Genomic DNA, 20,850 nt, shown 5'->3' on the forward strand with positions numbered 1-20,850 from the left:
GTGCTGAGCAGCAGAGTAAGCCTGTAGCTCAGACCGCTGGTGCACCTTGGCCAGGTAGGCTACACATCATCTATTTTTGTATGCGGATGACACCCAGTTCTATCACATCGATAATATAACCCGGGTTGCCTACATCAGCCTATGTCTCCGTCCATCTCGTCACATCCAGGATTGCTTACTGCAACTCACTTCTCTTTGGTCTCCCCAGCAAATCCCTCCAGAAACTGCTACTTCTCCAGCACGTGTCATCACTAGGACCCCTACATAACATCACATCAGCCCCGTTCTGCAACAACCCCACTGGCGTTCCATTAAACAAAGAACCTATTGAAAAGTTCTTCTTACAGTCAAAGCTCTTCATGACCTGGCTCCAGCTTACACATCTGACCGTGTTCACACTGCTACTTCGTTCCTCTGCTGCTCCTTAACTTCGGCTCTCCCTGCTCGCCTTGGGGAGCAGAGCATTCAGCAGCTCACGAGGGCGGGGCTGCTGCTGTTTGGATTGCTGGCTGTAATGCACATAACACACAAGCTGGCAATATAAAGAAGGCCAACACCTGTCCCCCTCCAGCTCGGCTGTGTGACTGCACTAACCTGTCCTGTGTGACCCTCACCATGTGACCCTCATGTCCATGCTGTCTCTGGAGGAGCAGATAGGAGACAAGATCTCCTGTAACTTAGAATGAACCAAAGCTTCCTCCCAGTTTCTCTTTAAGCTGAATTTAACATCAGTTTATCATCATGAAACTATGGCAAGCCAAATGAGCATTTATTCTGATATCAGGATATCAGCCAGAATTGTCATGAACATGTAAGCCATTTCTGTCCACTAGTTAACTAGTTAGCCATGTTTGTGTCAACTAGTTAAATAGTGACAGCCTAAATGTCAACTAGTTAACTAGTAAGGCCTAAATTCTCTCTAGTTAACTAGTTAAAATGTTTCATATCTTACTAGTTAACTAGTATTGCTCAGTGTGTTCACTAGTTAACTAGTGGACAGATCAATGTCCACTAGTTAACTAGTTAAAACACATTTAGTTTTTACTAGTCAACTAGTAAGGTACAAAAACTCGTACTAGCTGACTACTGAATGTAAAAATCCCACTTGTTAACTTTGCCCAATTTGGCCAGCCGCTTGAGCATTAATTCTGATATCTTGTCAACAGGTCAACTAGTTAACTAGTGAGGGTCAAACTGTACACGCTAGTTAACTAGTGAACACATTTTGACCTTCACTAGTTAACTAGTTGACACAAAAATGGCTCATTAGTTAACTAGTAAAGGCCAAAATGCATACCAGTCAGCTAGTTGAAGGTATTTGTGTCTCACTAGTTAACTAGTCAGGGTCAAAATGAGCCCACCAGTTAACTAGTGGGAGACGGAAATGTTCACTAGTTAACTAGTGAACACATTTTGGCTTCACTAGTTAACTAGGTGACACAAAATGGCTCACTAGTTAACTAGTAAAGGCCAAAATGCATACCAGTCAGCTAGTTGAAGGTTTTTGTGTCTCACTAGTTAACTAGTGATGGCCAAAATGTGCACACCAGTTAACTAGTGACAGAAGAAATGCCCACTAGTTGACTAGTGAACACATTTTGGCTTCCTAGTTAACTAGGTGACACAAAAATGGCTCACTAGTTAACTAGTAAGGGCTAAAATGCATACCAGTCAGCTAGTTGAAGGTTTTTGTGTCTCACTAGTTAACTAGTGACAGTTCAAAGTGTCCACATGTTCACTAGTGAAGGCAAAACTCCTAACTAGTTAAGTAGTTGGAGTAGGGCAGTGCCACTAGTTAACTAGTGAACCATTAATGACTCACTAGCTAGCTAGTTGATTGTAGCAGGCTCACTAGTTACCTAGTTGATGCATCCATTGTCCAAACTAGTTAACTAGTGAGGACATAAATGTATACTAGTAAACTAGTTCAAGCCTACATTCACACTAGCTAGCTAGTTGCACAGAATTCTAATTAGGAGGCAGAGAATTTCTCAAATTGAGGCTTTCTATTGGCTCACTATGTTAAAATAAAATATGACAACCAATCACAGTGCGGAATTTTGCAAAATCCCACCCCAAACATTTGCATGCGGCACACAAGTTAACATGCTGGCCAGAGGAACCTCAGCTAGTAAACTAGTAGTGGCTTCAGTGTGACACTTACATGTAAACTTGTGAAGGCGGAACTGCTCACTAGTTAACTAGAGAGGGTACAAATGTCCACTAGTTAACTAGTGAGGTGCAAAATAAGTGTCACTAGTTCACTAGTGGGCCCCAAAACGCCCACAAGTTAACTAGTAAGGTGTGGATATGCTCACTAGTTAACTAGTGAGGTGCAGATTTGCTCACTAGTTAACTAGTGCACCCTTAAGCGCCCACTAGTTAACTAGTAAGGTGCAAAAAAGCATCACTAGTTAACTAGTAAGGTGCAGATATGCTCACTAGTTAACTAGTGGGCCCCAAAACGCCAACTAGTTAACTAGTAGGGTGCGGATTTGCTCACTAGTTAACTAGTGAGGCGCAGATATGCTCACAAGTTAACTAGTGACGTGCAGATTTGCTTACTAGTTAACTAGTGAGGCGCAGATATGCTCACTAGTTAACTAGTGAGGTGCGGATTTGCTCACTAGTTAACTAGTGAGGTGCGGATTTGCTCACTAGTTAACTAGTGAGGTGCGGATTTGCTCACTAGTTAACTAGTGAGGTGCAGATTTGCTCACTAGTTAACTAGTGAGGTGCGGATTTGCTCACTAGTTAACTAGTGAGGTGCGGATTTGCTCACTAGTACCTCACTAGTTAACTAGTGAGCATATCTGCACCTCACTAGTTAACTAGTGAGGTGCGGATTTGCTCACTAGTTAACTAGTTGCATCTAAAAACACATACAAGCTGACCATTTTTGTCCACTAGTTAACTAGTGGAACAATTGAAATTTCACCAGTTTACATGTGTGGCAGTGCAGCAGCTCACTAGTTAACTAGTGCCTGAAACACAAATTATGCATATTCTAATGAGAAGGCGGGCAGAAGACTCCTGTTGGGTATAAGAATCCCACCCAGTCTAAAACGTATGTGCTGTGGCCTCACAATCACATACTGATGGGTGTCCCTGAGCGCCAAGGCTTGCACTCATTAGTCATGGTTTGACACCTACTGGTTGGTCGTTGCGGCAGGTTCGAATCCCGCAGATGGCATTCCGCAATTGCTGTAACATTATTTATTTTCTCTTTGTGTTGTAATGTTCAAAGTTTTATTGTTTTACTGCTTTTATTCCCCCCTCCCAAATCAAGTAAAGCACCTCGTTTGGTGTCGTGTAAGGGAGATCAGTTGGCGAGTTCAAGTCCCATTGAGGAGAATTGGAATTTAGTGTGCCAGTAATTTTATTGTAGTTCATTTTTGTTTGGTATTGAAAGTTTGGTATTGAAAAAGGCTATATTAAAAATAATTATTGATATATATATCTCCATCCATCCATCCATCCATCCATCTTCCCAAGAAATAGATCAAATGACACTGAGGGAAAAAACTGTGGTTATTTTGGAGAGGGTGCTGGCTGCAAAACCACAAAGGCGGAGCTGCACCCCGCCCATTCACGCAAACTCAGCCTAGCCCACTGACTTCCGTTTTTGTTTTCAACTTTATCGCAAACTGACCTGACCCACATGAATTACGGCTGTTACTAGTTTACAGTCGTTAATGCTATGTTCTATACTCCAATTAAACAAGATAAATATAACTTGCTACATGACAAAGACTGAATATATCTCGAAATGAAAAGGTTTCTTTTAGCGAATATCTGCCTACAGCTGGTCTAATAAAAGTGGTGTACAACAGCACTTCAGTCTATTGAACGGCCTCTGGTAGTCTAGTGGTAAAATCGTCTGAGTTGGTTTTTGCTTTCCCCTCAGCTGATGCTGGTTCGATTCTCGGTGGGGTCATCAGCAGTCTATTTAGCCACATTCAATTTGTTTATATTTTAGTTGTAATGTTTATTTTCAGCAAAATATTTATGTCGCTAAAAGTTCTTTGAATTTGGTCGTTCCTAAACAGCATTTTAGTTGAAACTCTGCTCACAAATGGACTCACACTGGCTAAATGAACAAATAAATAAATAAATAAACACATATGTTAAACGGTATACCAGTAAATTGTTGTAAACATAGTACTGGCAAGTGTAGCTAGAAATGAAGAAAAGAGGTTGTAAACTACCTAAAACTTACACTACTGGGAGGCGAAACAGCATGTCAACCTGACTCCATAACCACTACACCACCACATCTGTTATAAATCAAGTGGCGTTACATGTAATTGTGCTGCCCAGTGTGTCTCTGAGATGGGATGTATGGTTTATTGGCGGTGTCTCAGTAGAAGTCATTTCAGAAATAATTTGTCAGAAAATTCACAGAATATCCAGATTTGAGAACCAAGACCAGACCCGCTTCGGGGGAGGAGACCAAATTGAAGCTGAGATGGGAGGAAAATGCATGAATGAGGCTAAAAATGGCTTTGGCGTGTTTCTTATGAGGAAATGACAATATAACATGATTAAAAGTTCCAAAAGTTAGATTTTTAATTATATGGAACCTTTACAAAAACTGTTCAATTAACTTCTCAACTCCGTCCTCAATCTCGCATTTTTTAGCTACAACACCCTCTTTGGTTCCAGAATGCTATCAAGTCTGACAACTGGAAGGAATTAGACTGACTCTGATGGAATGGGCGGGGCTGATTCTGGAATGGGCGGGGCTGACTCTGGTGCAGCTCCACCTTCTGGTGCAGCTCCGCCTTTGTGGTTCTGCAGCAAGCACCACTTGTTATTTTGAGCTAGTACCAGAAGACAGTGTAACCTTTTTTAGTTCTCTCCAGTCAAAACAAAACTTTAGACTTTTTTCTTTTTTAAATTTAACAGGGAACAGCAATCAATTGAACAGGGAACTGCAACCAGTAGTCACACAACAAAATAAAATCACACAAACAAAATAAAGTTACTCTCCTCTTTTCTTGGTGTCTGAAAAGGGCAGGGAAAACCATCAGACTCCAGTCACCCATCGAATGGACTCTTCACCCTCCTGCCCTCTGGGAAGCGCTACAGGAGCCTATGGACTAAGACTACCAGGTCCCGAAACAGTTTCTTCCCCACAGCTGTCAGACTCCTAAACTCTGCCTGCTGACATAACACCCCAAACCAGCAGCACCCTACATAAACTCTGTAGAAACAAGAAAGCCCTGCAAATCGATGCAGAGCGTCGCGGGATATGCCTGACTGGTCATATATATTACCTCTCATGACACTGACCTCTGACCCTATGAACTTGTGTATGTGATGAGTTTATTTACCTTTGATAGGGAGTTATGACCTCTGATTTTGTCAAAATCCTTCAACCCGTTCAGGAGATATTGCACACAAAAGCCAAATTTTCATATATACGGCCTCACACAACCTTGACCTTTGACCCTATGAGGTTTTGTACCTCATGAGTTTATTTACCTTAGATAGGGAGTTCTCACCTGCAATTTGGTCAAAGTATTTCAACCTGTTCAGAAGATATTGCACACAAAAACCAATTTTTCATATATACGGCCTCACACGACCTTTACCTTTGACCCTATGAGGTTGTGACCTGATCAGTTTATCTACCTTTGATAGGGAGCTATCACCTCTGATTTGGTCAAAATCATTCAACCCGTTCAGGCAATTTTTGATATATATATGACCTCACACAACCTTGACCTTTGACCCTATGACATTGTGTTCCTAATCAGTTCATGTACCCTTCATAGTAATAAAATACACAGGCGAGGGTCCGACTCTCTGGAGGACGCCATGTTGGATTCTATGTTTATTTAGCTGTATTTATGGTTTTGCTGGTGGTTTTTGACTCCTTTGAAAACTGTGCAACAACACTCTTCTTCTTCCTTTTCTCGTGTGTTATTTGGCGGATGGCACTCAACATAAAAAGATGCATTTCTCAAACAATTAATGTATTGGAGCGTGAACCTGAGTCATTAATCTCATATCCTAATTTGAGAGTTACAGCTAGAGTCCAGAGGGTTTTGTTGGCTTTATGAGCATTAGTTAGTAAGGTCCTCACTTGAACAAAAAATACAGCTTGTTTGCAGTGACTTTGGTATTTACTACCCCCTATTGCCAGAAATCTACACACTTTCCCTTTAAGCGCGTTGTCTCTTTAAGACTGGTCCTGGGTGACATTGGAGTTTACAGCGAGGCCGTAGAAATTCTCTGTCTGGATATTTATTGTGGAGATTAATGGACTAAAATGGGTTACTGCACCGTGACTGTCTTCTCCTTTTTTTGGAGAGTAAAAACTATATTTTGGTTTTTAAATGCTGCCGCTGCACCGTATTAAGAAATCATATTACTGGTTGGTTCGAAATGGGTTGAAATGTTCACATTTCTTCTTTGCTTTACATGCTGATCACTAAAGCGTGCTTTAATTAATATTGCGTTTTTGTAAAACGTAAGAGCAAACAAGGGGGATTTTAATTGACAAAAATAATAAAATCAGCACATTTCCAAGCCAACTGCGGTTAACATTGGCACGTCGGCTTGAAAAATATCTCCTTTTTGCCGTAAATAACACACATTTCATAGCTGTTGTGGGTTATGTATGTGTTCATCAGTGCTTGAGAACTGTAACTTTGGGGAGCGGGTCGTAATTGTGGGCTTTTAATGCGGTGCTGTCTGTGGCGAGGTGTTGGTAGGGTCTGATCGGAGCTGCAGCCAGAGCGTTTCTCCCGACCAGCGGCTGCTGGGAGCTGGTCCACGGTGAAGCAGCCCACGCAGCCGAACGAGGGCTTCCCGGCTAAGAGCTGACCGCAGCGGCCCCGACGACCGCGGGCCAGCGACCCGAGAAATAACATGGGGAGTCCTGCTGCTGCCTGCTGTTGTTTGTTTTCCGTAGTAAATACCTGAATATGCAGAGACTCAACAGGTCATTCAGTTGTGTGGTATCATTCAGATGATCAAATGAAATGTTGCAACATTAATATCAGTTTACCTGATCTTGATCAATAATCACATTGATGAATTGGTGCATGAATAACTACAAACCCTGCTTCCTGCAGCAGCTTTTTCTGCTCTAGATTTATGATCTGCTATTTGTATATTTCAAGGAAAAAGACGGAAATGGCATTAATTATTTAGATTTATTTGTGGATTTTTTTGTCGATGTTGACCCTGTTGTGTCTCAGTTCATGAAGCTGTTTTCAATGTTTCCCGCGATGCGAGCAGCTGATTGTGCAGCAGATGGCCGCGGACATGATCAATTTCGAAGTGCTAGTTCTGGATCAAGAGAAAGCCTGCTGTGCTGTGCCGATGATTTTATTTTGCGAGGATGGATTGAGGAAGGGGGACACACATGCTTAAATATCGACTGTCGGCAATAATCAGATTCATACTCATAAAATACTTGTTTACATGTTTTGTGTGTGTGTGTGTGTGTGTGTGTGTGTGTGTGTGTGTGTGTGTGTGTGTGTGTGTAACTCTGCCCACTAATCCGTTACGTATTTTGTTTCTTGTTGACATAAATACAAAAATTATGCAAAAGAAAAGAAGTGAAATAATGTACAAAACTAAAGTGTATGATCCAGTATCGAACCCGCGACCTTCACCATTGCAGGCGAACGCGTTAGTCACTAGACCACCAGCACTAGGTGCTACATCTCCTCGCAAATTCATACCTTTAAAACACTATGAGTGCTGGCAGCTTTACAGCAACGTATGTAAAATAGAGCCTTTTTTATTATTATAAACTTGTCGCTTCCATACAAATGTGAAACAATATATCTGACGGAGATTTCTGCGGAGTTTCTGCACTTTCCTGTCAACAGAAACAGACATGCTGTCTGCCGCTGCCTTCCGCCTCCAGGCTTTTTCAGACTAATAACTGAAAACTAAAGACTGCACACGTTAACTGAACAAAGATTACAGCAATACACAACAACTTTCTCGCTACAAATATCGTCAAAACATATTTATGTGCTCAAACGATCTTAGTTTATCAAATTTTCTCTTAGAACAGCCTGAACAGAGTCCGCCATACTTTCTCTGTTTCTCAGTCCTACATGGACCAATCACATAGCTGTTCTGCATTTCTTCATTTGCATGTAAAGGCCGGATTTGCTCACTAGCTAACTAGTGAGCAGTACAGCGGTCGAACTAGTTAACATGTTACACAGAATGCCAGCCAAGTGTGTATTTATTCAAATTCCACAAATTTACTAGTTTTAGGGGCATTTTTCTGCAGCTAGTTAACTAGTGACAGTGTTTTGTGTTCACTACTTAACATGTAAGGCTCAGTTTGCCCTCTATAAGCTAGTGAGAAAAAATTATAATGCAGATATGCTCACTAGTTAACTAGTGAGTGCTTCCTGTCCCATTACAAGTGAACTAGAAAGGCCAAATATGTCAACTAGTTAACTAGTGAAGGTAAATTTGTCACTAGTTAACTAGTAAGAACACATTTTTACATAACAAGTAAACTAGATTGCTCCAAAAACAGCAACTAGTGTGCGTCTTGTGTGCACTAGTTAACTAGTGAGCATATCTGCACCTCACTAGTTAACTAGTGAGCATATCTGCACCTCACTAGTTAACTAGTGAGCAAATCCGCACCTCACTAGTTAACTAGTGAGCAAATCCGCACCTCACTAGTTAACTAGTGAGCAAATCCGCACTTCACTAGTTAACTAGTGAGCAAATCCGCGCCTCACTAGTTAGCTAGTAAGCAAATCCGCACTTCACTAGTTAACTAGTGAGCATATCTGTGCCTCACTAGTTAACTAGTGAGCAAATCCGCACCCTACTAGTTAACTAGTTGGAGTTTTGGGGCCCACTAGTTAACTAGTGAGCATATCTGCACTTTACAAGTTAACTAGTGATGCTTTTTTGCACCTTACTAGTTAACTAGTGAGTGCTTTAGGGCACACTAGTTAACTAGTGAGCAAATCTGCACCTCACTAGTTAACTAGTGAGCAAATCCGCACATCACTAGTTAACTAGTGAGCATATCTGTGCCTCACTAGTTAACTAGTGAGAAAATCTGCACCCTACTAGTTAACTTGTTGACATTTTGGGGCCCACTAGTTAACTAGTGAGCATATCTGCACTTTACAAGTTAACTAGTGATGCTTTTTTGCACCTTACTAGTTAACTAGTGGGTGCTTTAGGGCGCACTAGTTAACTAGTGAGCAAATCTGCACCTCACTAGTTAACTAGTGAGCATATCCGCACCTTACTAGTTAACTTGTGGGCGATTTGGGGCCCACTAGTGAACTAGTGACACTTATTTTGCACCTCACTAGTTAACTAGTGGACATTTGTACCCTCTCTAGTTAACTAGTGAGCAGTTCTGCCTTCACAAGTTTACATGTAAGTGTCACACTGAAGCCACTACTAGTTCACTAGCTGAGGTTCCTCTGGCCAGCATGTTAACTTGTGTGCCGCATGCAAATGTTTGGGGTGGGATTTTACGAAATTCCGCACTGTGATTGGTTGTCATATTTTATTTTGACACAGGGAGCCAATAGAGAGTCTTAATTTGAGAAATTCTCCGCCTCCTAATTAGAATTCTGCGCAACTAGCTAGCTAGTGTGAATGTAGACTTGAACTAGTTTACTAGTATACATTTATGTCCTCACTAGTTAACTAGTTTGGACAATGGATGCATCAACTAGGTAACTAGTGAGCCTGCTGCCATCAACTAGCTAGCTAGTGAGCCATTAATGGTTCACTAGTTAACTAATGGCACTGACCTACTCCCAACTAGTTAACTAGTTAGGAGTTAAGCCTTCACTAGTTAACTAGTGTGCACATTTTGGCCATCAATAGTTAACTAGTGAGACACAAAAAACCTTCAACTAGCTGACTGGTATGCACTTTGGCCTTTACTAGTTAACTAGTGAGCCATTTATGTGACAACTAGTTAACTAGTGAAGCCAAAATGTGTTCACTAGTTAACTAGTGCACATTTATGTCTACCACAAGTTAACTAGTGTGCACATTTTGGCCATCACTAGTTAACTAGTGAGACACAAAAACCTTCAACTAGCTGACTGGTATGCATTTTGGTCTTTACTAGTTAACTAGTGAGCCATTTATGTGTCAACTAGTTAACTAGTGAAGCCAAAATATGTTCACTAGTTAACTAGTGCGCATTTATGTCTACCACAAGTTAACTAGTGTGCACATTTTGACCCTCACTAGTTAACTAGTGAGACAAATACCTTCAAGTAGCTGACTGCTATGCATTTCTGCTTTTACTAGTTAACTAGTGAGCAGTTTTTGTGTCAACTAGTTAACTACTGAAGCCTAAATGTGTTCACTAGTTAACTAGTGCGCATTTCTGCTGTCACTAGTTAACTAGTGGGCACATTTTCACCCTCGATATTTAACTAGTTGACACAAACATGTCTAACTAGTTAACTAGTGGACAGAAATGGCTTACATGTTCATGACAATTCTGGCTGATATCCTGATATCAGAATAAATGCTCATTTGGCTTGCCATATAAAACAAAAGAATAAAGTGGAACAAGAACTTCTATCTTCTATTTCTCTCTCTTTTAACTTCTCCATGTCCCTAAATAAGAGAGACAGATGATTACGCTGCAGCTGCCGTCACTGACCCCGCCCCCTCCCCAAGAGGATCTCCCGACATCACAGCACTCGGTCTGACTGAGCGCTTCCAGGAGAAACAATAACGAAATTATGAAAATAATAATGCGTGTTTGGAGGAGCGTCCTCCGATCCTCTCTCACGTGTGAGCTATCTCTCTCTCTCTCTCTCTCTCTCTCTCTCTCTCTCTCTCTCTCTCTCTCTCTCTCTCTCTCTCTCTCTCTCTCTCTCTCTCTCTCTCTCTCTCTCTCTCTCTCTCTCTCTCTCTCTCTCTCTCTCTCTCTCTCTCTCTCTCTCTCTCTCTCTCTCTCTCTCTCTCTCTCTCTCTCTCTCTCTCTCTCTCTCTCTCTCTCTCTCTCTCTCTCTCTCTCTCTCTCTCTCTCTCTCTCTCTCTCTCTCTCTCTCTCTCTCTCTCTCTCTCTCTCTCTCTCTCTCTCTCTCTCTCTCTCTCTCTCTCTCTCTCTCTCTCTCTCTCTCTCTCTCTATATATATATATATATATATATATATACAACCCGCTCGATTAACATAATTCACGGCCCAAATCCAACAGAACCCATCGGGCTGATTCGGTTCAGTCTCAGGTTACAACTCCAGCGCTCAGCCCTGCAGAACCACATAAAGGCAGACCAATGTTTCCTACCCGGTAAATGTGGAGGACACCCGCTCTAACAGATGTGGATGCTACGCTGGTGCCGCCGTTATAATAACAAAACTACATTCCACTATAATTTATTATGGTACTCTTCTGATGCAGAATCATCACAAAGAGAGGGCTCGCAGGCCGGACATGGCCCGCGGGCCGCCAAATGAGTATCACTGTTGTAAAGTGTCGTTGGGAGTCATGAAAGACGCTTTTAAATCAAATCAATCATTATTTTAGACTTGGAGACAAGTGATGAACATGAAGCAGCGCTACCTTGCTGAGGTTGGAGTAAAGATCCACCACACTGTTACAGAACTTCTCCACATCCTGGGTCAGTAGCTGGTCTGCATTAGCTATCCGGTTGTCCAGGTTACCCATCTTGTAGTAGGTGAAACCTCTAAAGAACACATTCAGAGGACACACACATCATGCTACATGCTACAGCACGACTCACACCAACAACTCTACCAGTCCTGGTAAAATGTAAAGCTTCGGTTTGTCTCTTCTTTAAGGCTGTGTACCAGGTGGTCCTCCTGTGAGACCCTGGTGTTTTGGAACACAGTAACGTTTAGGATGCTCTGTCCTCTCCTGCACAATCACTCAAAGCTTCTGAAGGGACAAGACTCCAGCTAAATAAGGACATAGAAGGACCTTCAGTGGGTGTCCGTTACCCAGTAACACCAGTAGTACTTACTGCAGGTACTGGTCATACAGCCTCTTTGTGAGTCGCTCTCTGAACCGCAGCTTCAGCTCATTTAGGCCCAGCTTCAGAAAGTTGTTCACCAAAGCAATCTGCAACCACACACAAACACACACATTATTGAACGGGTCACATTTTTCTACTAAACATGGTTAGTTGTGTCACATCTAAACCGACAGACTCGGTGATCTCCTTTAAAAAGCAGCTGAACCCCCTCTCCCTCCTTCTACCAACTCCGACTTAACCGGGATCCACAGACTACCTCTATATTATTCATTTTTCTCTTTTCTTTTCCTTACATTTTTATGTATCTTTTAATCATGTTTTATTTATGTTTATGTATTTAGCAGACGCTTTTGTCCAAAGTGACTTATTTTTAACTACCATTCTTCTGATGTGCCTCATGATTTTCCGGTCTAAAAGCTCATCAACATTTTCATCCAGAGAGGTCTGAGCCAACAATGTAGTAGAACAGAGTCTGGTTTACCATAGACCTGGAACGTTTCTCAATACCCAAGTATGCTAGTACATTCTTGTGTACTTGTCAGGTATGTTCCTGGCAAGTACAGCAGAAAGTTGGATCTACTGAGTACGGGAGGACAAATACAAAATTTAGAACAGAACCATACTCTGTTTCGTCATGGCAACAAACACTGCTTTATCTTATGGTTAAAAAAAATCAACCTGAAATACAAAATAAAGGGTTGTCCCTTTAATATCAAAATAACAACCATTACATTAATTTTGTATGAAATTTGATTCACTTTTTATCTAAATTGATAAAATACCAGCATTTCACGCTGTTAAACAAAGAAAAAACGTTTTCATCCAAGAGAGACATTTTTGTGGTCAGGATGTTTTTATTTTGATAATTGGTATAGCCAATTAGGGATTGTGAGAAGTCAAAAAACAAACACACAGAAAGTTTTACAGGCTACACACAATTATCAATTATTTGTACTTTTGATACAAAACACTACAGATAGGACCTTTCTCCTCTGCCATTTTCCATTTGGGGTATAACAGTTTGTGAAGCAATGCATGATGGGATACCTTGCTGGCAAAAGGCCACTGAAGGATGCATCAATGCACCCTTGATGCAATGGGTGAAGCAAGAACACATTTGGGAAATTTGAGACTACTTGCCATGAATACGCACTTAGGATTGGAACTGTACTTTGACCATCGATCATGTTTCTCAAGAACATGAGTACACAAGTTCAGACAAATACGCATTTTGAGAAACAGCCCTGGTTTGAGGTCTGGTTAATCATAGATCTAGACAGGTCCTGGTATGGACTCTAGGGCCCAATCCCAATACTCTCACTTGCACCCTTGCGCCCTTCATTTGTGCGTTCCCGGCCAGGGGTGCGAGTGCGTAGGGTGTCCCAATTCTCAAGTGCAGAAGTTCACCACGCCCCCATTGCACCCTTTATCTGCACTTCACCCAAGTCTGCAGCGATGTGGACCTCGGGCAAGGGTATTACCCACAAGTCATTGTTGCAGAAGAAAAGGCTAAAGGTCCTTTTCTGAAAATGTGTATTTTCTAATGAAATTAGTTCATTTTAGGATGATTAGTTGATGCTCTGAACATTTTAGACAAAGCAGCAATGAAGTTAAATTTATTTCAAATAATAGCTTTATTGTTTGTTTGAAAGTTGTTAATAAAAGTCAAGGAAAAACGTTTCACAGCAACCCGGCATGAGTTGTGATCAATGACGCAATGCTCCCTGTCTCAATTCTGCAATTATTTGCACACTTGTGTACTACACACTTGAACACTACTGCGCATTTTCTCCAAGTGCACTTTGCTGAAGACTGCAGGGCGCAGTGTGAGTATTGAGATTGGGCTTAGTTCGGCTTGGATCTAGACTGGTCCGGGTGGTGTCTGGTTAATCATAGATCTAGACTGGTCCGGGTGGTGTCTGGTTAATCATAGATCTAGACTGGTCTGGGTGGTGTCTGGTTAATCATAGAGCTAGACTGGCCGTGGTATGGAGTCTGGTTCATCTTAGATCCAGGCCCAGTGACTGCAAGCATGTAGCGAGAGGAGGAGGAGCATTTTACACTTTTTGGACGTCTTTATTCTGCTGCAATATATTTTCCATATGAGGATTTTTTAAAGCATGTCATTTTGACATATATAAACAAAGGAACAAAAATATCGCAGTATTGATTGTAATCGCACATGCTTCAGATTACATCGCAATATAGATTTGAGGCCATATCGCCCAACCCTAGTGCAAGTATTGGGATTGGGCCCTAGACTGGTCCAGTTATAGAGTCTAGTTCATCATAGATCTAGACTGGTCCAGTTATAGAGTCTAGTTTATCATAGATCTAGACTGGTCCAGTTATAGAGTCTAGTTTATCATAGATCTAGACTGGTCCTGTTATAGGGTGTTTCTCAACATCGAGGCGCCTTGCTTACAAGGACACTGTCCTTCCTTGGCCATAGAAAACGGTTAAATGGAACAGACTTGCATCACGTGACCGCGGCTTCCACGGCGGTCACGTAACGTCACGTGACACGGGAGATAACGTTATATTTTATACGTATTAGTTTCAATATAAATATATAAAGAGCCTTTTACTTTTAAATTGTGTATATGTTTATTAAATTAAAAATATAAGCAAGATACTATCCGCTAGCCACCGAAGTTGCAACTACTAAGCAACTAACCAACCATAGATAACTTCTTTGAATTAAAAAAAAACATTTTAAATTAGCTGACTTACTTTTAGACTTGAAAATTGTCCCCGAAGTAGCTGCAGGCTTTTGATCCGCCATCCTTTTGAAAATACCGCGGTGTATTCTGGGTAATTTTTGACCAAGGCTAGGCTACAAGACACCTCCCGCGTATCCTTGCTCAGCTAGCTAAACGGCTAACAAACGGAAAACACACGCCTTGGTAGAACATGAACATTGGAACACGTCTTGGCGGCTCCCGATGACGTATCTCCTAGGCAACCGGGGCGGGGCCAAGACATCAAGGCAAGGTTCCTTGGTATTGAGAAACACCCATAGTCTCGTTAATCATAGATCTAGACCTGATGATTTAGAACTGGTCCTGGTGGAGACTGGTTGACGCACGCTGACATAACTATCCTCGTGCACACCTTCACCCCCCACCCTTCGCTCTCACACCTTGGTTCTCTACCGCCGGGCTTAGCAAGTCTTCTGGGGGAAACCTTGTTTTTAATAATCAGCATTTTGCCTTAAAACTGCAACCTGTCTCCTCGTCACGGACAGATCTGTTGCTCCATAGATGAAGTCTAACCAAGTCCCACATCAGGAGATACATGAAACGGTCACATTCTGATACATCTGCTGTCTGAAAGCAGAACACTGTTCTCACATCAGTTCCGTTCCAGACAGGATGCTCCTCAATTCTTCTACCACCTTTATGACCCACAGATGTTCCCGAGTTACAATGAAACAAGCAACAGGTCACTAAAGACCAACAGGACCCAGGTCTTCTGGATCTACAGAAACGGCATAGACCTGATACTGGTGTATAGAAACACGGACATAAGACAAAACCTCTGAAATATGAGTACGAGAAACAGCATGAGGCGAGTCTGGAACCAGCAGGAAGACACTAAAAACATTTCCCCACACTTACTAGAGGCATGAACTTGATAAAACTGAAGAGGAAGATCTTGAAGTCTTTGGTTGAGCGACCAATGATGGCACTGCAAATGCAGACAAGAACACAAAAGTGAGACACACACAGAGACAGACAGACATCAATAACTTTCCACAGTTCAACATACATCTAATCACCTGGACCAGAACCAGAACTCTAAACAGAAATCTCAGTCCTCATCACAGAAAGGCTCCTTGGTCCAAGTCTAACCCAACCATCTAGTACTTGGCAGGGGACCCGGACGATTTGGTTTCAGTTCAGACATTTGTGCATTTCTCTGATCGCTCACACCACGTCTACGTCTGTAATGGAGTTCCTGTTATGTCTCAGGTCCCTCTGTCATACGGGACACGTCCTTTTCTCGCTCCTTTGGTGAACTGAACACGTGGGTCAGCTGCTTCTGCTCTCTGTCATAGCGTTGTTTTTAAACCTAACTTGTTATGATTATGTCGCTGCAACAGAATTTATTTCTCAGCCTGTATAAATAAGTTTAGAATAAAAGTTTTTTATCACCACAGCCCGACATCCAACGCCCGGTTCACACTGTGATTTTTGGCCATCTTAGCCAAATCCCTCGTCGCGAGCAGAATCGTGATAAAAATGGTGAACGTGAGGGTGATTTGGATGTCCATGGACGGACAGTGTGATGGGCTCTGCAACAGCTTTATGAGCCATCTCACGACCAAAGACAGCCTCCAACAGTCCTCAAGCACGGCCTAACCTATGACTCCGGTCAGCAACCGACCAATGAAAACGCCGCAGCAGCAAGACTCCGCCTCTCTGAGCTTCGGTTTCAACATATGCTTAAAATGCAGATTATAAACTACACGCTAGTTTCTATTTTTGTTACCAGCCCAAGTTAAACCGGAGTTAAACTACAAATAATTAAACAACTTTTTTAGACCATCAGCTTGTGGAAACTGTGATTCTGTGATCTGTGAAAGGAGATGAGCTCACGAACATAAAAAATAAAACACAAAAACATGAGATCCCTTTGCTGTCGGTGGAAATCTCACATATTTAACCGATGAAGACGGTTCTGTAGTGTTTAGTGTTGCAGAGGGACAGCGGGTGTGATGATGTCACGGAGCGGAGCTGCAGAGTGAACAGTGAGACACAATTCACGGCAAAACTTTAGATATTGGAGAGACCCGAGACAGATTGTTACTTCTCTTTAGTTTAGTGGGTTTTTACGTATAAAGGAGGACGGACGCCCAGCAGACAGATCAGCTGTTTAGCTAGAAGATGGGAAAAGGTGGCTCGATGCCGGAGTCTGACGCCAAAACGAGGGTTTTGAAAACGATCCTTCCTCTTTGAGGAAGATGAGCTGGGTCATGAGCTCACACTAAAAATACGTGTTAATAGCAGCATTTTTATTTTTATTTTCTGTCGTTTTGGTTAGTCTGCTTAGCGACACATGCTTTCGGAGGTGCATTCATGTCGTAATGCATCTTTTTGCGGACTTGGGACAGCAGTATCCCATAATGCATTGCTTTGCAAACAGGAGAAAGCACATAACTGCAGTGTTTTAACAGAAATACAAAGTTGTCTGTTATTGTAACTAAATGTGAGAAAACTGTGAAATTTGCTGTGTGTATTTTTTTCGATCCCTTAAAATGCTAATTAGCTAACCCACTATCAAAATAAAAGCGGCCTTGCCTTAAATAGCTCAGTTGTGATGAAGAAATTTTTGTCTTCATGTAACAGCAAAAAATTCTGGTATTTTATTAATTTTGATCAAAAGTGGACCAAATATTTTACAAGTAATATGAATTTACTGTTATTTAAGGAACAAATTAGACTTAATTTATGTCAGGTCATTTTTTTTGCCGTAACAACGAGCAGCGATTGTTGCCATGACGATGTATGGTTCTTTCCAAATGCCGTCCTCGACCTCCCGTACTCTGTAGAACGGACTTTCTGCTGTACTTGCCAAGAACCTACACCTCAAGTACACAAGAGCATGCTAGTGTACTTAAACCAGGTTCAGCTTTCACTTAATCTGTAAGATCCAGAACTGAATCTAAAGTTTTACTTCTAACTTTTCTTCTACTTCTAGAGTGGAAGTGATCTTATTTGTTGGAGAGAATGGTTCATGTCCTGTTTAATAATGGGTTTCCAGAGTCCTGCAGCATTTAAGAATGAGTAAACCTAGATCCGTTTTTTTGCCGATAACCTGCATAGATAAGCGTCTAACAGTGCTGTAGAGGTGTGTAGCCATTACTTTAGCATTTTAGTGCATCTTATTTAACATTTGAAAATTCAGTCCAAAACTGTAATTATTTCTCCCTCTTCAGGTTAAAACTGCTCTACGTTGGTTTAGTCAGTCACAGTTGAGGGCTAAGAGCTGCAGGGTGCAAACACCTGACCTGCACCCACAGGCCGCACTACACTAGACCGCAGCCGAGTCTCGGCCGCACCTGCAGCTGGCTCGGCCACTCGCGATCTGATAAGAAACAACCCGGCTCTGAGCCGCACGCCTCCTTAAAAAAAAAAACGTTCTCCGCTTTTTCTTCTAGTGATCAAGGTGGAGAGAAAACCCCCCAGCCTGCTGCAGTTTGCTCATTCTGCTGAGCGGTGAGTCTGCTGTGTGTGTGCGCACTTATTAACAACTTTAACTCCTGACCTTTCAATCATGGTGCCATTCTGGATCATCCACACATCACAGTAGGTCCTGGCCACCAACATGGAGGCAATGAGGATCAAGTAGGCTGTCTGAAGATAGAACAGATTATCACACTGCATTGCTCCAACCACTCTGATAAGACACCTGACTGATGGTGACCTTTGCTCTAAGGTCCAATTGGCACATAAACTCACCTCCATGCAGAACACCCTCGGGACCATGATGTTCAGGATCCGGAGAATGCGCAGGAAGAAAACCTTGTCCACTGCTGTCTTGTCTTTTTTGACATCTTTCTACAGAAGACAGAAGCAAGTCCTCTTTAGTGGGTTCAGACTGATTTAGTAGAAACAGTTAAGTTCAAACGGGCTGAACTCACCTCTGTGTTTAAAAGCTGTGAAGATCCTTTTGCACTGAAAGAAAAAAATACAGAGAGTTGGCCTGAATAGAAGATTAGAGCTGGTAAAGGTTTGCTTACACAGCATGACCCGGTTTAAGCCTGTTACATTCTCCACAATAACCATGTTTGGTAGAGCAAAAGTCTGAGCAAATTAACTCCACAACCAGGTCTGTGTGGGAAAAAGCCGTTTTTTAAATAATGCAGCCTAAGGGGTGAAGAAAATTCTCAGTTCTTGAGATTTGACAACCTGAGATGTTCGCCACTGACCCATTAGTGCCTCCAGAAACCCAGCAGCCACTGCTGCTGGTCCTCTTCCAGACCAGAACCACAAATTTGATCACTGGTTTGTGTTCTAGTCCCCATGATCCACACAGCTCCACCTGAACTAAAAACAAGTATGTGCAGTCTGGAACAGCCAAGCAGGTTTATCTGACCTGGACCTGTGTGTGGGTCAGCATGGACATGACAAACACAACACACACACGCAGCGTGCATGAGGGGTTATTTTCTAGTTAAAAATTTTCCCCCAGGTGCCTTGACGTGGTGACCTTTCAGTATCCTGCTAAAGGTCATGACCCCGTAACCGTAGGCCTGCCTTTACCTGAGCATCAACAGAGTTGCACGCAGCGCAAAGAAAAAATCCAGCTAAGGTGGTAAATGTGTGTGTGAATGGAGGTGTGCTCCAGAAGAACGAACACACACACTTTACCTTTGTCTACACATAAAGCAGCAGTAGTGAGCTGGTTGTTGTGAAATGGTGAGTTTTGAACAGGCACCTCAGTGGAAACCTAAAGGTCCTCGGGCAGCAGCCAGTTACACCCAGATGTGTCCCCAAAGGCATGTCTGTGGTGTCCTTGGCTCCTCCACCTTACCCCTAACGCTGGTTTAAGAAACTTGTAAAAATAAAAGCGTTGGCTCATTTTATCTCCATTTTGTCATCCTGGAAACTGAACAAGAGCAACAAAGTCACTGTTAAGCGCTCAGCTGCACGGTGAGACACGCTGCTGACCCACTGAACGGGGTCACTCACCTCCTGACAACTTTATTCTTCTGTGACGGACATCAGCCGGGCTGGCAGGCGGGACCGTTTCTGACGGTGCACACATCTCAATATAACACCAGTGGAAGACTAATGAACATCTGGTTGTATTGCTTTTAGAGGAAACAGCTCAGTTCTTAGCGAAGTCTAACAGCTGAGACCCGACATGAAGGGACTTTAAAACCCCTGAAGGTTTAGCTCCACTCACACAAATGATTTAGCGATTAAAGCTGCCGGTATGAGTCAATGACATAAAGATGGTGACTGACTGTCAACATAACCGATCAGGTAATTGAGTAAAAGCTCTAACTGATCCATGACGTCTGCCAGCGGGTCACCTGTCGGGCCCGGCTCCAATAAACACTCACCTGTACTGTTTAGGCGTCCGGCTTCGTTGCTTCAACAAGTAAATGACAAACAGAATTCCTCCAGCTACACAGGAGTTTTTAGCTGTTACATATTTACTGAAAGCCGCCATGTTTCTGGCTCAACGGTCAGTTTACTTCGATTCACAGACCACTGACACTCATTTCCTTATGTGAGCTGCGCATGCTCAGACGAGCGTCCGCGCAGACGCTGTAGAAACCACAGACATGGGAACAACTATTCTATGGAACGCCAGGTGTGACAAAAATGTGCGAGTCTCACACGAAAAGTAGGCTACACTTGTTACCAGCGACTGTAGAAAAAGTTATTGAGCAGTCACCTTTCACGTGCAGCCAGCCCCCGTCGCTGGTGATGAGATTTCTAGCTCTGTGTTATTTGGCTCGGCCTACAAACAGACCACTCTTTTGGCTCCCAAGATATTTTTATACAATGTACAAAAAACAACAACAATATTTTAGGTTTTGTGCAAAAATAAGTCCAGGATTACAATTGTGTTTCATGAAAGTGACGTCATGGAACCAGACACGGAGAAAAGGCTGTAAGTTCAGCAAACTTCCCACAGGAGGAAAGAACCACCGTAAATCTGGTCATTTGGTAAATAGCAGCTACGCTAGGGGAGAAGAGATTATATGCCACGTGCCGATTTCTAGTTTGTAGTCATGCTAATTACAAACTTTTACAAGCTAACAAATCTCAAAGTACGTGACTGGCATGGTCAAAACACCCATCATTACTTTTCATTTAAATTGCAGTACAACATTGTGATCAGGG

General features: G+C 42.4%; 1 protein-coding gene across 2 annotated transcripts in view; it reads right to left on the reverse strand.

Moving 5' to 3' along the window:
• Positions 1-20,254, reverse strand: part of abcd3a (ATP-binding cassette, sub-family D (ALD), member 3a) — a 35,449-nt gene extending 15,195 nt beyond the window's left edge. For both annotated transcript variants that reach the window (XM_070553048.1, XM_070553047.1), the window contains exons 1-7: positions 20,061-20,254; positions 18,633-18,666; positions 18,451-18,549; positions 18,257-18,345; positions 15,607-15,676; positions 11,975-12,072; positions 11,554-11,677 (exon numbers count right to left, since the gene is read on the reverse strand). In XM_070553048.1, the coding sequence (XP_070409149.1) occupies positions 11,554-11,677; positions 11,975-12,072; positions 15,607-15,676; positions 18,257-18,345; positions 18,451-18,549; positions 18,633-18,666; positions 20,061-20,170 (624 nt within the window). In that variant the 5' untranslated portion in view covers positions 20,171-20,254. The remainder of the gene's footprint in view (positions 1-11,553; positions 11,678-11,974; positions 12,073-15,606; positions 15,677-18,256; positions 18,346-18,450; positions 18,550-18,632; positions 18,667-20,060) is intronic.
• Positions 20,255-20,850: the final 596 nt, after the last annotated feature.

Source organism: Nothobranchius furzeri, chromosome 7 (genome assembly GCF_043380555.1).
Source record: "Nothobranchius furzeri strain GRZ-AD chromosome 7, NfurGRZ-RIMD1, whole genome shotgun sequence".
Taxonomy (NCBI): Eukaryota; Metazoa; Chordata; class Actinopteri; order Cyprinodontiformes; family Nothobranchiidae; genus Nothobranchius; species Nothobranchius furzeri.